The sequence below is a fragment of the Ailuropoda melanoleuca genome, chromosome 6 (assembly GCF_002007445.2).
Source record: "Ailuropoda melanoleuca isolate Jingjing chromosome 6, ASM200744v2, whole genome shotgun sequence".
In the NCBI taxonomy this organism is placed as follows: Eukaryota; Metazoa; Chordata; class Mammalia; order Carnivora; family Ursidae; genus Ailuropoda; species Ailuropoda melanoleuca.
The window spans coordinates 18625681-18640860 of NC_048223.1; the positions used below are offsets into that span (position 1 = coordinate 18625681).

Sequence of the window (15180 nt, forward strand, 5' to 3'; positions counted from 1 at the left end):
TAAAATGTGCCTACCATGTGCTTGATGTCCTAGAGAATCCGATCTGACAGAACTATGATGATGTGTGTTTAGCCTACCAACAGCCCTGTACGGCAGAGCTGGGGTTCAGAAGGGGGAAGGAGTCACAGATGCTCAGCCAGACTTCCTTTCCCAGCCCCTGCCTGGCTTCCCCTCCTTTCTCCCAGGTCACAGGCCTGGAAGGACGACTGTGTGGTCAGTGGGGAGAGGTATGGCCAGACTTGGGCTGTGAAATAGGAATACACCGGGTCCCTATTTACCAGCCGTCTCATCCGCTGTCTGCTCTCCAGTCTCGCAGCCCTCCGCTCTGCTATTCTGAATCCAGAGTGCTGATTCACTTACTTAACTATGAAGCAAGTTCAGAATGGCTGTCAAAATTTGATCATCTGTAACAGCAAAAAAGTCAATGAACCACAGAGAGCAGACAGCTGGGCTTTTAAAGAGCCCTTGTTTTGATGGCCTCGTCCACTCCGCATCTCCTCATTACCTTCCTGGCTCAGCCTTGCTGTAATGTGCACCGAGCTGGGTATAAATAGGTCTAGCTTAGAGTGAAGGCTCCCAATGTAAAGGTTAAATCACCCTACATCTATGGAAAACACTCCATTATCACTGCATTTTTTACTAAAGTAAAGATGCTTCCCTACTGTGCACAGAGAGCTGTTTGCCCTGGTATTGTATAAATATTTGATGCCGGTCTTTTGGCAAAAGGCCACTTTAACATTCCAAGCTTATGATTTACAAGAAGGATGTGCAAAAAGGAGATTTGCTCTATTATTCCAAGAGGTAAATTCTGGGGGGCAACCGCTCTTCCCCTGCCACCTCTGGGACAAGCAAGCTAAGCTTCAGGCTTCCCCTCATGGTATTCTCCAAAGTCCAGCTGGAAATGTGCACACGGTGACAAGTGGTCAACGTATGTGGTCTAGTTTGGCGGGATGAAATAAAAAGTCACCATTCTCCTTTTAACAAGCCAGACTGGACTACATTGTCCCCACTGGGGTAGCCAGCCCAAAAGATTTCCTTGGGTCTCTGAGAGCCCCTATTTCCCATCAGAGGCTGCTCACAGACCACCTTGGTGCCAGGAACGGCACATGCCAAGGGCATCACCATACCTGTGCATGCTGCCATACCAACCTGTAAATCCCTGTCATCCATCGCTAGGTCATGGTGCCATGCTGTGCCCCAACCATATCATGCCTAAGTGACTGACATTATCAAAAGAGTGAGCAGGTCTCTGCCTGCTACTTCTCGAGCCCTCATGGCTGCTCTTGGCCTGCCTTCGCGTCTGCATCCTAACTGTGAGGTGGCGAGAGATCTAGAGGAGGTGTTCCCCCTCTTCAGTTACAGCAAGGAGAGCCTGCAAGTGCAGAGCCATTTAACCAGCCGGACAGGGAAGAAACGCCCTGATCCAGTGCTTGCTGGTTGTGACGCATGAGACCGGGCACAGCTGACAGTTTCTCATTGAATCTTTCCCCCAAATCTGCAAGGCTACTCCTTCCCTCTTAGTGGGTGAGTGAATGGAGGCCGCAGAAGTTAAATCATGTGTCCATGTTCAAATGGAATGCAAGGGCCAAACCAGATCTAAACTGTGGTTTGTTTGATTCTAAAGCCTACGCTCTTTCAATCACCAACAGATACTCACTGAGCCACCACTCTGTACTGGGCGCTGGGGCTCCAGCTGGGGGTGGTGACACCCAGTCCACGGTCCTAGCCTTTCGGAGTCACCTGACCACTATACCATATGCCATGCCTGGTGTTTCAGGGGGCGTCTTAGTGGGGTCACAGTGAGATTGGCCTTAGGCCTTCAGTTTGGGGTCATGCCTTTCTCTATGGGGCAAAAAATAAACACATACTTGGATGTGGATCAGTTGTACATATCGACACAAGATCATGTACAGCAATGAGAAAAAACTGATCTGCAATTACATGTGAAAACGTGGATGGATCTCACAAATACAGTGAGTGTAAGAAGCCAAATGCAAGAAGGGTGTTCATTCATATACTCCATTCATATAAAGTTTACAACCCATCTCTGGTGTTTCAAGTTGGGACTACAGTCACCCCCGCGGGATAGGGACTATAAGGGACATGAGGGGGGCATTTAAGGGGCTGATATATCCTATTTCTTGATCTGGTGCTGGTTACATTGTGAAAGTCTACTGGGCTTTATCTTTATAACATGCGTAGTTTTCTGTATGTGTGTGATACGGCAATAAAAATTTCATTTGAAGATGTGCTATGGATACGAGGGAAAACGCGTTTACAGCATAAGGGAGCTCTACCCCTACATTAGTAAGTGGCTTCTCTGAAATAGGAGCCTTGCCTGTAATCGTAGGCCAAACATTCCCGAAGATGGCAGTGTTCCAAGGGAGTGGCTGCTGGAAGCACCTGGAACTGCCTCATCTCCCTTTCTTTCCACTCTGCCTACACCTAGCTCTTCAACTCCCCGGCTCCTGGACACGCACCCTAACACCAGCTTCTCCCCTCCACCAGCATTACCGAACATCATCCGGAAACTTTTAAAGATCACCTTCTGTATACAGTGCGTGGTGTACAAACACTGGGTGCTAAGAAGCGTAGGACGCAGAACCCGCCCGAGGGCTTGTAAGTACATCTGTATAAAATACGTATCTCTATGTGGATTTTATTTGAAATATGTACATTTTTTACATGTGTATTTTGCAAATATAAAGTAATGTAGGTTATACAAGGCATCAGAAAAGATGATACAAATACCAAATACCATTCGGATTTAGATGAGGCTGGGGCATCAGGGACGGTCTCAGGGAAGACCATCTTTCAAAAGGAAAGCAGCAGAGAGACATCTAGGAATAATGTGTCTCCTGATGAGATGCAGCATGTAAAACCCAACATCATCTGCTTAACTTATCAAGGCCTTAGAACTAAATTCCAGTTTGCTGCACACAGAGGCTAGAGAATTAGGTAAATGACATCACGAGGCACCGACCGGACAAACAATGCAGAACATTCTGCAGGGTAAGAGGCTGGGTTTATTTCAAGCAGCAAGGGTCATAAAGAAATGACTCTTTTAGGTCAAAGAGAAGTGAGGTAATGGTCACCATATGCAGCATATGTCGGTGGACTGGGCTCTGGTTTGAACCCCCTGCTGCAAAGGACGTTTTGGAAACAACAGAAAACATCTGAATGTGGGCTGGGTAAGGGTGATACTGCCAGAGATATAAGGACTGTGGGGCAGGAGGGGGTGAGAGGACGGCCAGGGGAGTAGGGGGAGGAGAGTCGGGACAGGGCCAAGGGAGCACTGCGTGAGGGCAGGGGGAGGTGGGGACAAGGATAGGGCGAGGGTAGAATAAGGAATGCAGAGCAAGGACAGGGCCAGCCAGGGGACAAAGGGAGGACCCAGCAGGCAAGGAGAGTGGACGGTGCCAGCAGTAACATCAATGGCCAGTGATGGAGGCAGGGATTCTGTTGGCCTGGAGGCCCTCGGTGAGAAACCAGGCTCCTGGGTAGGCCCCCAGCTCCACCTTGCCCTTCGCCTTGGGGGTAACTACCCAACTCCTCAGCAACAGCAGAAGGATTCCCCTTCCGGCCTCTCCCGCCCTGTGGAAGCAGAGATTCTGTCTGGCCTTTGTCTCACTGGCTGGTGTTTCTGTGGGCCTGTCCGCCCGGCTGTCTGACCCACTCTCAGGCTCCTCCACGCCAGGGGCTGGCAACCCAGGTCCTGCTACTTCCCTCAAGGTGACTCTGGAGCTTCCCTCCCTTCCCAAGGGCTACCAAGGCCTCCCTGGGAGCCGAAACCTCTTGCCAACATGGTCACCTCTTTTACCTTCTCCTCATCTCCCTTTCCCTCCCCTGACCCTTCCTTCCTCCTACTACTTTCTTGCCACTTACTAATCTTGGCAATGCCTTCACCACTCTGTGCCTCAGCGTCCAGAGCCACGTCACAGGGATAACAACAATATCTGCTTCACTAAGCTGCAGGAATTAAATGAATTCCTATGTTTGACCTTCTTAGACCAGGACCAGCACAGAGTAATCGCTAGGTGTCCATTAGCACCATTATGCCTCACTTTTATCTGTGCTTTGACTTGCCAAGGCCCAAGGACACAGCCCAAGACACCTGGTCCTTCTAGGCTTCATAACTGACCCCAGGAGAGAAGCCCTAGCGACTCAGCAAAGGCCCAAACTTGAGGATCGCTCAAGTCTTTCCATGTCCTGGGGGGTAAAGGCTTGAAAACAGAAGCTGGAGTCCTAACTGAATAATTCAGGCTAAAACATCACCCTGTTTATGGGACAAAGTTCTCATGAGTTTTATGACTCTGTGGAAAATATTTCAGAGTACTGATGCTTTTCCAGATGGCAAACCGCTTAAAGATGTGCTTCCAGCTCTGCCAGGTTTACTTGTAAGGACACTAATTATCTTATTAGGAATAGGTTCCTTTTTACAATTATGATCAGCTTGCCTTTTTTTTTCTTTTTTTTTTTTTAAATTCTGGGAAAAGAGCATATGTATATTTCATCCCCGGCCAACGGAAACCTTGGGCTTTTCCAGACCAGAAACACCCTAACCCACTGAGCATTACTCTCAAGTCACATTCCCCTCCCATCAGAAGTACACAGGGTGAAATTGCATTTGAATTTTGAGTGGGTTTAAATAAATGTTGTTCTGAGAATTTTGCAGCCATCCCCGGGACCGAGCTGGGCAGCTGTGGTGGAACTGCAGACACACCACAGGCTTGGGGCTCGGCTTCCAGCTGCACTTGCCAGGGGAAATTTCATGTTCTGTCTTCCAGAAGAAGGGCTGGATTTCACGCAGCTAAAGCCAAGGGAGGCTCTAACAGCATTTCAAACACTCAAGTCAAATCTGAAGAAAAAAACTCTATGAATGATCTGTGTTTTTGGACTCAAGGTCAGAGAACGGGGAAGGAGGAAGGAGTAGGGAGCTGTCCTGATTGCCAAAGCCGTAATGGCCCCAAAGACGATAAATGGCATTGTGAACTTTTGAGGTGTCCTCAGCTTGCCCCAGACACGCTGGGCAGCAGGACCAGAGAAAATTTCCCTTTTGACACCTGAATTCTCCAAAGCGGGGCTGCCTTGTAGCTGCTATGTTCAGTGAGTCACTGAACATCTTTAAGATGTTAGTACAACTAACCATCAGCTTCCCAGGGAGAAATTTAAGAGGGCGTACAGCAGCAGAGAGCCTCTACGGGTCTAAGGGGAGATAAAAGGAGTCGTTGGCACCGCCCTAGATGGGTTATGGGGAGTCCCTGCAGGAGGCAGGAGGCTAAGGGGCTCTTCCCTGGTCTCCCTTAAGGCCAATGAGTCAGGGCTGTAAACATCTGCCCCAAGAGGATGCCACTGTGTTTTATGGTGCATCTCAAAACTGACTGATGTGCTCTGGCTTCCAGGACCTTCTCAAGCACCCAGGGAAGGCCTCCTTGTACAGAAGGAGGCTACCAATCTTGCCACCAGAGAACTAAATTTGGCTCTTCATTAGTTGTATTAACGAAATATATACTCTAGAACTGCCCTAACACATGACTAGCCACTAAACACATACAGTGATTTATATTATATTTATGTGCTTTGAAGTGGCCAACAGCATGTGTGGCTGGTGGCTAACATACCGGAAAGCACAGATACAGAACTTTCCTATCATCACAGAAAGTTCTGTTGGACAGTGCTGCTTGCCAGGCATTCTTAACAAGTCAGCCAGGACCTTTCTTATGTCATTCATCCATTCCAGAATGGTTCTGGCCACTTATACTGTACAATGCCCGCTGCTATTGTATTCATATGTTAATATGAGATATTGATATTTAGGTAGGAACAAAGGACTCACATCCACAATTAAGACCTGTCTGTGCTGTACAATGTTCCAAGGCTTCTGATGATTTAAAGCATGTACCCTCAGAATTAAGACTGATGTCTCTTCCACAGATGTTTGCTGGCATTTTAAGGATTCCAAATAATGTAGAATCCAAACTCTGTTCCTGACTCTGCTAATTCTTGGAGAGAAAACTGCTCGACAACCAAGACACGGTGCTGTCAATGCCCCCTGCTAGCTTTTGCTGGGATCAACAAATTTGGTGTTACGTCTCACTTAGGCATCCCGCTGACTGGCAGCCCTCAGGATCCTTACATGCTGGCATGTTGGCCCCACTCCTCAAACTGCCTCCCAGCTTTGATGCACCCTAGTGACTCAACTTGCTGTTGTGTTAACCCCAAATCCTTTCTTTGCCTGACACACTTCCCTGCTGTGGGCACACCCCCTCTCTGCCTTAGAAGAGCGGCCATCAATAGGGCTACTTCCTGCAGCCACCCCCAGAGAGAGCTCATTACGGAGGAGGTGGCACTGGGTGCCATGAGACCCAGAAACAGTGTGTGTCTCTCGGAGCTTACAGAAACGAGGCAGTTCAATTCACTTCTCTGGGGTTAATTTCAAGGTGTTGCTACCGCTACTTCCAACTGTAATAGTGTCTACAAACAATTTGCACTTTTGGAGTGGCATGATCCCAGGGGGTAATTAACAAACAGGGAATCATCTCTTTAAAAGCCTTTAAAAGCAACACGGATCAAAAACCACCATCAAAAACACAGAATCACTTCCCTTTCTCTGTCATTTTTGAAGATACCTGGCTGACTCCTAGAGAGGTTCAAGGAGCACTGGTGGTGGATTTTGTGGCCAATTCCTCCAAATGTGTTAATTAGAAATCGAATGCAGTGAGTTTATCAGCTGCGGGGCTTTCTGAATGGGGCCGGCTCTGAAGACGGGCTAAGATGAAAAGAAAAGCAGGGTTGGTGGGGGCTACCCAAGGTTTGTAACTTCCATACCATTGACCATGCCAAGGTAGAAGACTGCATTCACCAGCATGCCTCCTTTCCGGAAGTGGTCACTCATGTGCTCCAACCAGTTGGCGTCCAAACTGCTCACTGTCTGGCCATTCTTGGAGACCCGGAGAGGAATGCTGACCGGATAGTATTGCCGGCACTTCTGATGGCTCTTCGGTTTGTTGAAAAGGGCGAGGATCTCCATTTCTGTTGGGATTTGTAAAGGAAGTGGGAGAGAAGACGTCAAACCGTAATAAAAACCTGTCCTCACTGGGTCTAGTGGAATCTCTTAGGAGCCTGGAGAAACGTTATCAAAGGTAAACTGTTAGGTTGCACCTTTGTCAAATTAATAAAACCTGATTCCAGGTTGTAAGTTAGGGAGCCTTGAAAGTGACGTGAACGTCAAAGCTTTAGCTTCCAGTGGGGGACGTGTGTTTGAGTCTGGCATGATGATGATGAATAATTGTTATCTGGGATCAGTTTGTACAAAAGGTGTTTGTGAAGACATTGTAGACATTTCTAGAAACTCATACAAAGGTGTTTTGGGGGAAAAAAGGTGGGCATATTTGGGTAAGAGCTGCTCTTTTGAAAAAAAGGTGACTAAACAGAGGCACATAAAAATAAAAATACTGCTTTAATTCCAGGAACATTGTACACCCCTGAACTCACTATTTATAAACTACAGTGGTGTTTCCTGGGGCCAAAACCATAATACTTAATCAAGTACATCAAAAATACACCATTGATATGTAAAAATAAATATGTTCCCATACATGGGGTTCCGGCCTGGAGTGGTAGGTAGATGACACCGGGAGTGGGGCTCTGAGCTTTTCCTTCCTTATTTATTGCTCAGGTCTTCAAAGATCAATACTCACCACCAGCTGGCAGCTGACCCGCACCAGCCGTACGTGCTGCCGGCCACGAGTGAGCAGCATCAGCCTCGAGGAACAAATACCTGGAATTTCAATCTAAGTCTTGAAGGTCTATTTTTGTGTTACTCATTTAGTCAAGCAATCAGAGTCTACCCAGCTTAAAAACCTTTGCTCACACAGGCTAGTCAGGAATATGCTTTGGTTTCCAAAAATATCTATTGGAATAATAAGAAAATCCCCACCCTTCTTTGAAAGAAATATTTTAAAGGTCATAAACGATGGTTGACATTAGCAAAAAAGGACAAAGCACACTCATGCTCCCTGCAGGAGAGACCTGGCCTCGACCCACAAACTGGGACGCCGTCTCCCATACCTCAGTATCTCACAATTTTGCAGGATCCAAACACTAGCTGAATTATTCTTTTAAGCAGAATCACTTTCCTTTATTTAAATAAATGAATTTAAGAAGGAAACTTTGCTTCATGACCATCAGGGAAACAACTACCACTTGCTATAAACAGAAGCGAATGATGAGGCACATTAACACCAAATATGTCCATCCACACAACATCTAAAATTATCCCAATAGGTATTGTATTCTGGGCAAAGGAAGTCTTTTACAGCTCCACCTGAGCAAACATCAGCTGAGGTCTCCGGGGAGCAATGCCAGGCCATGACACTTTGCATCAGCAAGAGTTAAGCTACCGGGGTGGAGGGGGCATTTCAGGTTATCCATTGGATAGAACAAATTAGGAAAGAAAGGTGCCCATCTTCAAAAGTGGCCACCTGGCTTTTAAACAACTGAATCTGGCCTATTTATGATCCCCACTCCAGATTACCTTTCTCAGTCCACTTGCCTGACTCAGGAAGCCACCTCTAGCCTGTAAATGCTTTCACACAAGAAATTAGGTCTTGGTGTACGGAGGTAGCAATCACTGGACTACATTCATGACTTTGAAATACACGCTTGAGGAATGCAGTCATGCAAATAAAGGCTTGTAATGGAGGGGAATCGAGCAATGGATTGGAGCTAAGGGGGACAGGATGTGAACTACATGATCAGGCCTTCTCCAGCCCTTCAGTGCTAGGGGTTCAAATAAAAGGCACGGCTACTAAAGACAAGAGGATAAGCAACGCTTTAGTGAGTCCCTGACTTCGTCTGGATTTCTTCCAAAGCAAACCCTGTAAGTTTTTGAGTGCCAGTAGTTTATTTGGGAAGTGATCCCAGGAAATAGAGCAAGGGAATAGGGGTAGGAAATAGGGAAGAGATGGAAGCCAGTGAAGGGTGCATTAATGAGCCGGTTATTGCAATATAGCAATTGGGGCTCAGTTAACAGGGCCCCCTGAGACACTGTACAGAACACACCTCAGATTGCCTTACCAAGGGGCAAGGAAGCCTGGGCATTCATCCTCAGGAACTGAGGGCCACTCCTAAGGTATGAATTCCCTGAGGGTGTCTGGCCTGCTGGGTGGGGTGTGTTCCCATTCCAGAGAACGCCTGCAGGCAGAGGCTAAGACAGCTGTCCTCAGGTGACCGGACGGTGGGCCAGAGCACCAGTTACCACAGTCTGCTCTAGTCAAGCACAAACTCATATAGATTAAAAAGAAAAAGGAATCACAGCTTCTACATGGGAGAGGTGAGTGGAGAATTTGACCGTGGCCAAAGTCCAAAAACACATGACAACACTTCATCACCCAGAAGGATTCCCCACTCACATGGCAAGACAGAAACACAACCTTCCCAAATGCGTAATGAAACAGAAAAAGGGGAAGGCCAAAAGGGGAAGTGGGGGCTGCTGGGCGTGGGGTGAAGGGAAGGCAGAGACTGCCAGACAAGGTAGACAGCGCTGTGCTGACAGCGCCCCAGCTCCCCATCGGAATTGTCCCCAGGGAAGACGGCTGAAGTCAGAGACAGAAATAAATTTGTCAGGAAGGGAAGGAAATGCTGCTGGACTCAAGAGCCTCCAAAGCATTAGTAGCGATGAAATATTGGGAGAAACCTGATTTCAGATGCGTAACCCTTCAGTTAACTCCCCTCTCCTGCTGGATCCTTGGCCACAATCCTCTCACTACTCACATGGAAGCGGGCCAAGAGAAACTGTCCCCAAATGATGCCCTTTGATGTTTTAATATTCTGATTCTCCAGCACACATCATCACATGAGCAGGCACCAAGGGTTCCAAAAAGAAGTCCCGAGTTTGTTTAAATTTTCTCAGCTGCTCTGTGACTCTGCCATGACCCTAGCTGGAAGATTTTTCCAGACATGGGACAGAAAGTCCCAAAGGAGGGGGGAAGGCATTGTTTCTGAGAATGTTCTCAGAACAGCTGAAGAATTGGACTGGGAGAGCACCCAAGGAGCATCAAGACTGTCTTGACTTGTATTTTTGTCTTCTTGTCTTTCTCTTTCTCCCTGACACAGGGGAGCTTGCCTCGTGCAGAAAAGTCCCTGTACTGTGATAGGGGATACATACAGGTTTGCTGGATTGACCTGAGCCAGACGAGTCCATCAAGCTAGGAAAAGAGGAGGGGGTCTGGGGCCTCCTGGGTGCTGCCAGCCTGAGAGCCAGGCCTGCTGAGGCCTTGCTAAGCTCCTCGGGAGCAGGAAGGAAAGAGGGAGATGCCCAGTTCTGAGGCCCATGCCAGGCAGTGGGGATTTAGGCACGGGACGGAAGTCTGCAGTCTGTCTGCAACTAAGGCCCCAGAGAGCCTGCGATTGGCAGGGAGCAGGCAAGCTGGTTGGGTCCCAGTGTTCCAGAGACCTCCAGGCTGGAGGGAAGAGAGTTCAGCTTCTGGCTAGAGCATGGGGCTCCAAGAGCTAGTTGGGAGGAGGAGGACGCTGGGGAGTTGACTGGGTGGACAGAAACATGTGGGAGTCAGACTTGACCGGTAGCTGGACTGAGTGGGGGCTAAGGTCTGCTGAGGTCACAGGCAAGGGGGCTCAGACGAAAGGTTTGCGCTGGGAAGCAGGGCTGTGGGCTCTGTGGTGGGACAAGAAGGCAGAAGGGCCTGGAGCCCATCCAGATTCCTGAATCTGAGAGAAACTGCTTCAGACTTCTGTCCGGCGTGGGTATGACCAGCAGGGCACGTCTGGGCCTGGGTGTGGCCTATTTGTGAGGACAAACTAGGGGAACCACTGTATACACAGTGCTCTACGGGAATCCCCTGGCAAGGACGGTGATAGCCACGGGCACTTTCACCTCCACCATCTGATGTGACCCTCCCAGCCCACACGAGGGGCTGCATGGGTTCTGTGCCCAGAAACCTTGAGTGGATCCCTTAGACATCACAAGCTGGAAAGTAGCAAAGCCAAGAGTCTTTCCAACCCCAAACCTTGGGCTATTTCCAAATCTAACAAGAGGCTAATTTCATCAGTACGCAGAAAGCAGGAGCTGCTGACCACGGGTGGGAGCTCAATAGCTGTTTGTTAATGGACCGAATGAAAGGTCAGAAAGATGGTGGCAGGTGGCAGGTGGCGGATCTGGGAGGACGCAGAACCACAGGGTAGAGCCATCCTGGGGGCACGGGGAGGGGAGGGGCGCCACACAGCAGAAAGGCCAGACTCAGGAGGACACCTCCTCTCCCTCCCTACCCAGGGAGCTGGCTGCCAGGGAGGCCTACTGAATAAAATCCCCTCAGCCGGGAAATACAACTGAGGTCACTGGCTCAGGTTTCTGGCTGGCATTTCTAAGCATTTTAAGTGACTAGGCACAGGATACGAAGGACAGCGCTTGGAGAATGTTTGATTATTATTTCAGTGACAGTGAGAACAATCTGAAGTTGTGTGGCCCTTTCTGGCCTCCTTGTGTCTCTGACTGAAGATGTCGCAACAGAGATGCTGAGGGAAGGACAGACAGGAATGTTGGAGGCCAGGAGAGAAGTGACAGGTGGACATCTGGGGACCCCTTCCTAATCTTTCCCTGCACTGGCCTTTGCCACCTGCCCTGTTCACTACAGATGAAGAAAGCATGTTCCCCATCAACAGAAATGCATCACAAGGGGCCATTCATGCTCTTCTGAGCAGAGCTGCTGGTGTGCTGTGCTCGCCATAAGGCAGGGCAAGTGTGGGAACGGCAGCGCCCAGGAGTGAGGCCTGGAACTGTCCCTGCACCAGCGCGGGAGATCTCTGCGCAGCAAGGACAGGAACCCTCAGGAAATTCTCCAGGACCAGGAAATAAAAATCAACGATCAGGAAGAGAGCCACATGATGGGTCTCCAGAGGGACCTGCATGGGCAAAGGGAGCATAACCTCTGGACCAGAGCAGCCGCTGAAGAGCCCACAGGGACGGGGAGGGCCCGCCTGCCCTGTGTCTGGATGGCGAATTCGCTGGCAAGCCCTATGTGAGCAGTTGCTGCCTAGACCCGGCTTCCCTAGGCCTCCTATAAAGGAAATAAATTAAACGAGGGGAAGGAGGGGGAAAGAGGGAGACTCCCTCTGGATTTTTTTTAATTGTCTTGCTGTGATTGCCTATTTAAGCCCACCTGGCAGAAAGAGGAGTAAAAACACTTCACCCTCCTTAGGGGGCCCTGAGAGAAAGGCAAGCTGAAAGCTGAGCAAGCAGCAGGGAGGGGAAGCTGGGGGGATGCCTGCTTGGTCGAGAGCGGAGGTTCTGCCTCGATTGTTCCAGGCTGTCAGACTCAGAGGAACGGGTCGAGGGCCTGCGGACCCCGGGACAGGGCAGACCCCCCCAATTCTGCCTTCTCCCCCTCCCCCCGCCGCCTCCTTAGGGGGCAGGGTGATGGTGCAAGGAAATGCTAAGACTTCTCAGGAAAAAGATTGAGGAGAGAGGCTGGGGTCAGGTGAAGGCCATGACCGATGCTGACAGGGCCCCTGCATGTCCGGCCTTCGGGGAGGCTGGATGCTCAAGCTAGGAGATAAGATTTCACTACATGAGGGCATGGAAGGTGACTTTCCTTATCTGTGAAATGGGCTTAATAATAGCACCTGCCATCATAAAGCAATTGTGAGGCACCATCAAGATGGCACATCAGAAGAACTTAGACTGGTTCACCCAGAGAGTTGCCACCGTCATGACTGTTGTCTGCCCATCGCCCACAAGGCCATGTGTGCACTGGTAACACCTGCGTGTTCATGAACTGATGAAACAAGTCCAAAGGCTCATTTATGCCACACAATGAGGAATAAAGGACAGCAACGAGCTGTCAAAATTTCAGAGACCTGTGGCCTTCTGAGCAGAGAGATAAGAGCCAGCTTTGTGCCTAGACAATGGACAGCGAGCTGCCCGCTGAGTGAGATTAAAGTGGGGTACTGTAATACCCTCCAAGGCCGAAATTCCCATCCACTATTGGGCTGACCAGCTCCAGACACACATTGACCCATTATTCCTCAGCAGGATCTGGTCTGCTAGTAGAGAACAGGGACTTGAAGAAATGAGACACAGGCCAAGACACCTCAGGCGTTGAGGGAGCTCTGTGTGTTCAGCAATGGACGGGGGTCTCTGGGTGAGGGAGGCGAACAGCTCCAGGGCAGCATGTGGGGGAAATGGTCCTAGGACATGTCCCCCAGTGAATTTTCCCTGCGGCCAACCACAGAGGGCAGGAAGTCTGGAAGCAGGCTTGGAGAAAGGTGGATTCTGGAACAGGAAATATCAGAAATGTCCTGAGGGGTACTTCAGTATGGCCTGCCTCCCTTCTCAAAGCCAGGGTTCCGTGCGAGGTAGACATCAGTGGGCAGGGCTCCAGAGCCTGTGTGCCATTGTGACAGTTCACACTTAGAGTCAAGCAGGGCTGAGAGCTTTCAACGTATACCTCACCTCACCTTTCAGCAAGAAACTATTGTTCCATCTCTATTTTCCATCCTCAAAACTGGCTTCCTTGATTTCTCTCCTTTGGTGGACATTCAAAATGAGCGGACCAGAAGTGGGGCGTAAGTTCTGCACTGGTGCCCAGCACGGGAGCGCTTCCTGTGCTAAGAGCGAGGTCATTCAAGGGCAGTGCAAGAGCGTGGGGATAAAATCCCTCACATTCTAGAATCCACCTCAAATGTGACATGTTGGAGCAACTACAAGGCAATTTCATGTGGTTCTGTTCTCCCAGAAGTCACAACATCAGTAAGCAATCGGTCAGGAGGCCCAGAAAAATCCAGTTTCTCCTGTTGGATGGGCTGCCGTCTGTACACTCTCATTCCATTTTGTTTTCCTAAAATGCCAAGGGGATTACTGGAAAGCTGTCAGCCTCTCTGTACGTGGGTCAAAAGTCCCTATGCTGACATACTTACTTCCGGAGAGTGGCTCCTCACGCACTTCCAACAGGTCACCATCCGGCCCATCCAGAGTCTTGCTCACCCCGTGTGGAGACAATTCTGCACCGTCCCCTTCTCCAGAGGGCAAGCTGGGTTGCTCGGCAACGGGCGTCTCCCCTCTGGGGCCCTGGCCTGGCTCCTGGCCGCTGTCTGTCCCTGCTGGTGCACCAGGGTTCTCATCAACCCCGCACCTGCCCGGCTCCTTTCCCGCAGCTCTGGCGTCCCCTGGGGGGCTGCTGCCTGCTGACTTCGCCGGGCAACCGTACTGAGCTATGACACCAACGAATTTCAGGCCCTGACTCGCAGCCTCCTGGACCTGTGAGGCAAACAAAACGAAGGGGACCAAGTGAATGGGATGTTCTATCAAAGGGGGACGCGTGCAACATCCAAAACACCCCGCCGAAGGCATCTGTCGCTGTTTTGGTCTGAACATGAAATCTCTCAAGGTAGCAGACACTCCATGTCCCCTCTAGGCAGCGGCCACACCCTAAGCCTGGCCCCACTGGGGACAGACAGCAAGGAGCTGGCTCTTTTTAACTATGAAGCATGTGGCTAGACAGGGCTGAAGAGTACCTCTCTTTGAAATCCTGCATTAGTCCTCTATTGGTTATTTTTTTTCTAAGAGGCTGCAAAAAGGTTCTAAAGGATGAGTTGGAACAAAGAGTCTGAAAGAGGAAGTTCATTTTGTAAGAGTTTATTTTTTTCGTTACTATTTTTTTTTTCTGATGAATCACCTACTTCCTGCCAATCAGGCTACTGTAAAATCCAGTAGGTCTATATAGCCATATACTAACTACCAGATGACATTTTATGACCCAAAGAGCTTCCTCTTTTAAACAATTGTTTTGGCACAGAAGGGCGGAGGTGGGGAAAATCACCACTGCATAAAACCTGGTGTGCACGTTCCCCACAGCGGGGAAATCTGACCAACACCTGCTCCGTGGTGCTCTCTGCCTAAGCCAAAGGCACCTGAAAACCACGCTGGCCCCGCAGGTGTTGCTTGGGTCAACTCGTGACTCTCCAGGCCATGGTGTCACAGGTAACTTGCTTTTCACTGCCTGAGCCCCTGAGATGGGGGGCTAGCAGCCATGCAGAGTACCGAGGCACTTTAACTCTTCCCTCCCTGACAAATACCCCCAGGCAACTCAATTTAATAGTCACAAGGGAAAGAAAAATGGAAAATAATAGTCTAATAAAATCAAGCAAGAGCCAGCCCAAACTAGG

At 49.5% G+C, this 15180-nt stretch overlaps 1 protein-coding gene across 1 annotated transcript in view; it reads right to left on the reverse strand.

Annotated features, from left to right (window-relative positions):
* The window catches only part of RFTN1 (raftlin, lipid raft linker 1), a 189454-nt gene that overhangs the window by 42327 nt on the left and 131947 nt on the right, over positions 1–15180 (reverse strand). Inside the window, exons 5-6 of the mRNA XM_034662021.1 lie at positions 13933–14272; positions 6829–7032 (exon numbers count right to left, since the gene is read on the reverse strand). Coding sequence (XP_034517912.1) covers positions 6829–7032; positions 13933–14272 — 544 coding nt within the window. The remainder of the gene's footprint in view (positions 1–6828; positions 7033–13932; positions 14273–15180) is intronic.